This window comes from Culicoides brevitarsis, chromosome 1 (assembly GCF_036172545.1).
Source record: "Culicoides brevitarsis isolate CSIRO-B50_1 chromosome 1, AGI_CSIRO_Cbre_v1, whole genome shotgun sequence".
NCBI lineage: Eukaryota > Metazoa > Arthropoda > Insecta > Diptera > Ceratopogonidae > Culicoides > Culicoides brevitarsis.
In genome coordinates, this window is record NC_087085.1 from 13408452 (window position 1) to 13414451 (window position 6000).

Genomic DNA, 6000 nt, shown 5'->3' on the forward strand with positions numbered 1-6000 from the left:
TTCCTTTCTTTCCTCTCTATCGCGCTATTGAATACAAATTTTTCGCTATTTATTGGTCATTGGTCGTCGTCGTCGCTGCTGCATTATGGAAAAACAATAAAAGATAATAGATTTTTTTCTCAAGTGTTTTGCTTCGGGGGCAGGTGCAGCAAAAACAACAACAATAAAATGCAATAATAAATAATCGATTACAATCGCAAAATGCAAAGCGGTGTTGAAATATCTCAAAGATCTTTTCGTTTTGGGATTTTGTGGACCAGAAGTTGCTTAATTTTTCTATTACTGGCCTACTAAGTCCCAACTTGAGAAGTGTCTCATCAACAAAAATGCCTCCGAAAAAACATTTTAACGCAAAAAATTTGAACAAAATGCACTGATTTGGGATTTTTAAGTGATATTATCGTGCAATTTGACCATCGTAATGCCCTTGGAAATCCCAAATGTGGCAGAAAACAACAAAAAAAGCATGGATTGACTTACCGAAATTACTTCGTTGATGCGTTCGTTCTTCCGTTTCATCACGTAGGAAATCGGAATGCGCTTTTTATCACTTTGTTTCTTCGTATCGATGTTCATGTTTCGCGATCGCAGCATTTTGCGAGATTTTTACAACATAAAATGAGTTTTTTAACAAGAAATTTTGAAATTTTACTAAAATTTTGCGGGAGCGAGTGTAAATGTGTACTGATGTCAAAGGTGACTGACTTTGCGGAGGCGAATATTCGTCACTTAGCAAGTGTCATCTACTACTGATAATGATTCACTGTGAAAAAATCACGTTTCGCATTGACGTTTTTAAAAATTAGTGCGAGTTGAAGGTAATTTTAGCTTTTTTGAGTGATTTTTCTTGTTAGATTTTAATTTTTAGAGCTGAAAATGTTATATTTGAGGAAAATTTTACTCCAAAAGTCACAAATTAACTGAAAAACTTACTAATTTTATAATTTTTTGTGAATTTTTTTACATAAAATCAAAAAATTCTAAAATAAGAAGGCTTTAAATGAAAATTAATTGTCTCAAATGAACTCAAATATGTCATTTTATACCCTAAACATAAAAATCTAATAAGAAAAATTTGTCAATAAACCAATAAAAATTAATTTTTAACGTCTCTTGATGACTAACAGCTACTTCCAGCACATTTTAGCTCCTTAAAACAAACTCGTAACTCATTTCCAACTCAAAAACGGTCAAATAACGGTCTGTTGATAAGGATGGCAAGCATAAATTGATAAGGATGGCGAGTATGGATGGTAAGCATAATATGAATGATGAAAAGCTGAATTAGCATAAAGGCAAATTGCACCCAGTATGCATTTCATTCAAATTTTGCATCGGGGTCGTTTATCAATTTGATTCGTCTCACTACTGTATTCGCTTGGAATGACCCACGTGGTTACGTTCGCCCGATCACAGTACCCATGAGAGTTTGAGACGAATGAAATTGATAAAAACCAAAACAAAATAAATGGCGGGATTTCTTTTTTGTTCCTGTTTTCATCAAAAATATCCCTAATTTTCATGTGATTTCTGTTAAAAATCGTACAAATATTTAATTAAAAGTCTGTAGAATAGCTGTAAATTGAAAACTCACCGTAACTCACTCCAAAAATGAGTAAACGAGGCAAAATCTATTCCGTCGCCTGCAATGACTTTGTGTAAGATTTCACCAAAATTTTCACTTTTATCTCTAAAAACTTCCATTTTCAGCACTTACGACGAAGTAATGTTCCTTCCTGGCGAGTACTTGAACATAATTATTGGTCCAAATGGCACCGGCAAATCCACACTTGTTTCGGCGATTGTTTTGGGCATGGGAGGTCGTCCTGAGATTCTTTCACGTTCTTCAGCGGTAAGATTTTTCCCTGATTTTCAATTAAATTTTATAAAAAATTAAAAATTTTCTTGTAGTTGACCGACTGGATCAAGCATGGATGCGACGAAGCCCTCATTGAGATCCACGTTTACAAAAATGAGACAGAAACGACATCCTTCCAACGACAATTTAACCAAGATGGCATGGATGAGTACAAAATTGACGGCAAAAAGTACAGTCGCAAGCAGTTTTTGCTAAAAGTTAAGGAATATAACATTCAAGTCGACAATTTGTGTCAATTCTTGCCACAAGATCGCGTTCAGGATTTTGCAAAAATGAACGAACAGGAACTCCTGGCAAACACACAAATCTCCGTTTGTACCGAAGAAGTGCAGCAACAGTATCAGCAACTTGTGGAATTGCGTCAAAAACAGCTTGATGTCGATAAGGATGAAAAAACGCGTCAAAAGGAGGTTGAAGATTTGCAGGTAAATTATTTTTTTCGTCCTCAAATCCGTTAAAAAATTAATAAAAAAATTATTTTTTTAGGCAAAAAACGAAAGTTTACGTCCCCAAATCGAAAATATTCAAGCGCGCGGTGACTTGGTGAAAGACGTCGAAATGCTAAATCGTAAAATCGCGTGGATCGAATACGAACAATGCGACGTCAAAGTTGTCGAATACACGAACGACTTGAATCAGGCACAAACTAAACTCTCGGCAGCTGAGAAAAAATTGGAACCTGTCAAAAAGGAAGCTGATTCGATCGTCAAAGAACGCAAAAAGATGGAAAATCTCATAAATTCCGAACGAGATGCCATTGCAAAGTTGAAAGAAACGATCAGCAAGCAACAAGACCAACTGGCACGTCTCACATCGGAAATGCAAAATGCCAAGGGAGAACTTCACGATGCCGTTGTTCGTGCACGCGACAGAAAAAACGAAATTGCTCAAGCAAGCACGATTTTACTCGCCGTCAAACAAGATCTCGCTAATTTGCTGGAGCAACAAATGTCGCAGGAAGACCGAGAAGCTCAAATCTCGCAGCTGGATCAACGATTCAAAGAAATTTCGCAGCAAAAACGCGAATTAACCCAAAAACGAAGCAATTTAAAATTCGAAATCGATGCCTTGGAAAATCAACGCATGAACATCACAAATCGCGTACAAAACATGGAAAATGTCGAACGTCGCAAACTGGAAAAACTCAAAAACGGGTCGGAACAAGCGCAATCTGCGTATGCTGCGGCAATGTGGCTCCGTGAGAATCGTCAAATGTTCAAAGGGCACATTTATGATCCGATTGTGCTGGAATTGCGTCTCGATAAACAAGATGACGCCAAATTTCTGGAAAATACGGTGCAGTTGAGGGATTTTTTCTCGTTCGGATGCGAAAATGCCGACGATTTGGAGTTATTTTTGCGTGAAATGCGTGTCAAGCACAAATTACAAGTCTCGGCGTATCACGCTGACGGCGGAAATCATCTTTTGTACCACTCGACATACCCGATAAGTCAAATGCAGCGTTTTGGATTCCAAAAATACTTGATAGACACGATAAAAGGACCAGCTCCCGTACTGAATTTCCTCTGCAAGACGTATCGCATTCAAGATGTCCCGATTTGTGATGAGTCCACGGGAATGAAAATTGGAAATTTACCGAAAGAAATTCGAGTTGTCTATACTCGTGAGTTTTTTTTTACGATTTTTTAACGAATTTTTATTAATTTTTAATTTTTTTCTCATTTTTAGCAACAAAACGTTTCCAAATTACCATTTCGAAGTATTCGGGCAACGTTTCGTCATCTGCCAGTGACGTTCGTTCACGAAATATCTTAGATACGAGTGTCGATCCCGGCAAAATTGCCGAACAAAAGCAACAATTAACCGATTTGCAACACCAAAAGGACCAGAAAAGCAACGAAATTGCTCGTATCGAGGACAAACTTCGCCAAATTGAAGACAAAGCTCAAGTTGTGAATCAAGCGAAACGAACAATCGAGGATTCCGGCAATGCTGTTCGTGTTGCTGCGGAAAAAGTCAAACGACAACAGCAAAAATTCGACCAATTACAACAACAAGTCATCGATATCCCGGCGGAAAAGGAAAAATTCAAGCAACGTGCCGAGCAAATTGTCAACAATATTTTCCGGGTTCATGAGGCGATGAACAATTCGTTGCGCGAATATGTCAAGCCTTGCATCACCATCGAAACGCAAAGTCACAAATTGCAACTTTTTCGAAATGTCAATCAGGAAATTGAGGAAAAGATTCACATGTTGCAAGAAGAGGTCACGCGATCGAAACGTCTCAAGGAAACAATTCAGCAACACGTCAACAACGCTCGCAACGAAATGAAAGCCAAAGAAGCCAAAGCGAAGAAATTAACGGACAACAAACATCCAAAAGACAAAAATTTCCCCTACAAAGCGGATTTTGCCAAATTACCATCGGACCATGACGAGCTCGTTCAAGCGATGACACAACTCCAAGCTCGCATCGACTGCATGGGAGCCTTCGATCAAAACATCATCGACGAATATGAGCAACGTCAAGAACAAATCGACGCAATTCTTCGCGAAATTCGTGGCTCCACAAATCGCAAAAACGAGTTGCAGCAACAAATTGACGCCATTCACGTTCAATGGTATGCCACAATTTCCGGAGTCGTTCGCACGATCAACGACAACTTTTCGCGTTTCATGTCCCTGATGAATCTCGCTGGGGAAGTTGAGCTGTCGCGCGAAGGCGAACACGATTACACGAAATATGGCATCACAATTCGCGTGAAATATCGGGCGCAAGATCCGATGGCGAAACTCGATCGAACGTATCAAAGCGGGGGAGAACGAGCTGTGGCAATTGGTGTTTATACGCTCTCGTTGCAACAATTGAGTCATGTGCCGTTTAGATGTGTGGATGAGATTAACCAAGGAATGGATCCGAAAAATGAAAGGAAGATTTTTGAGATGTTGGTGAATGAAACATGTCAAGTTGGGCAGTCGCAGTATTTTTTTGTTACGCCGAAATTGTTGCCGAATTTGGCGTTTAATGAGTTGATGAATGTTTTTATCGTGGAAAATGGGAAATTTATTGATGATCCGTATCTTTTTGTGAAACATCAAATTGAAGGGTAGATTTTCAATTTTTGTGATGAATCTGAAAGTACTTTAGAAATTAGTTAAAGAGAATAAATGTTAAAGAAAATTTTCAAAAATTTTGGACAAAACTATTGAGTTTCATTTGGAGCAGCCTAAAAGAGCAAAAATAATATATTTATTGATTTTTTAGAGGTAATTATTATTTTATTTTTAATATATTTTCTTGAGTTGAGAGCAAAAATATTTTTTTAATACAAAAAAATTCTAAAATCTAAAATTAAGAAATCAAGAATTAATTCTTTACAAAAAATAACGATCAAAAACTGTTTCAAAGCAATTTTTGTCAAATCTTGCTTCAAATGGATAAAAATTTGTCAGAGGGCTCTAATTTATCATTTTTAATCATTTTATAACTCAAAACTGCCAAAAAATTGAAACTGAAAAAATTTTTTTTCTTTGACATAGTTTTGTTTTGAAAACTAAATCAAGAGCAAAAAAAACTGTGTCAAAAACTGTGTCAAAGCCATTTTTGTCAAATCTTGCTCTAAATGGATAAAAATTTGTCAGAGGGCTCTAATTTATCATTTTCAATCATTTTCTAACTTGCCAAAAAATTCAAAATTGAAAAAAATTCAAGAGCAAAAAAACTGTCAAAAACTGTGTCAAAAAAAATTTTTTTCTTTGACATAGTTTTGTTTTGAAAACTAAATCAAGAGCAAAAAAAACTGTGTCAAAAACTGTGTCAAAGCCATTTTTGTGAAATCTTGCTCTAAATGGATAAAAATTTGTCAGAGGGCTCTAATTTATCATTTTTAATCATTTTATAACTCAAAACTGCCAAAAAATTGAAACTGAAAAAATTTTTTTTCTTTGACATAGTTTTGTTTTAAAAACTAAATCAAGAGCAAAAAAAACTGTGTCAAAAACTGTGCCATTTTTCAAATCTTGCTCTAAATGGCAAAATTTTTGTCATCTTTTAACTTGAAAAAAATTGAAACTGAAAAAAAATTTTTTCTTTGACATAGTTTTGTTTTGAAAACTAAATCAAGAGCAAAAAAAACTGTGATAAATGGATAAAAATTT

The 6000-nt window shown here is 36.0% G+C and overlaps 2 protein-coding genes across 2 annotated transcripts in view; one reads left to right on the forward strand and one right to left on the reverse strand.

The window, feature by feature from the left end:
- Window positions 1-690, reverse strand: part of LOC134836340 (protein cortex) — a 61526-nt gene extending 60836 nt beyond the window's left edge. The window contains exon 1 of the mRNA XM_063851562.1: window positions 481-690. Coding sequence (XP_063707632.1) covers window positions 481-594 — 114 coding nt within the window. The 5' untranslated portion in view covers window positions 595-690. The remainder of the gene's footprint in view (window positions 1-480) is intronic.
- A 790-nt stretch (window positions 691-1480) lies between these two features.
- On the forward strand, window positions 1481-5032 carry LOC134835370 (structural maintenance of chromosomes protein 5). Its single transcript, XM_063850250.1, has 5 exons — window positions 1481-1658; window positions 1711-1852; window positions 1912-2304; window positions 2366-3503; window positions 3569-5032. Exons 1-5 carry the CDS (start codon window positions 1612-1614, stop codon window positions 4951-4953), a joined length of 3105 nt encoding a protein of 1034 aa, XP_063706320.1. The 5' UTR covers window positions 1481-1611; the 3' UTR covers window positions 4954-5032.
- Window positions 5033-6000: the final 968 nt, after the last annotated feature.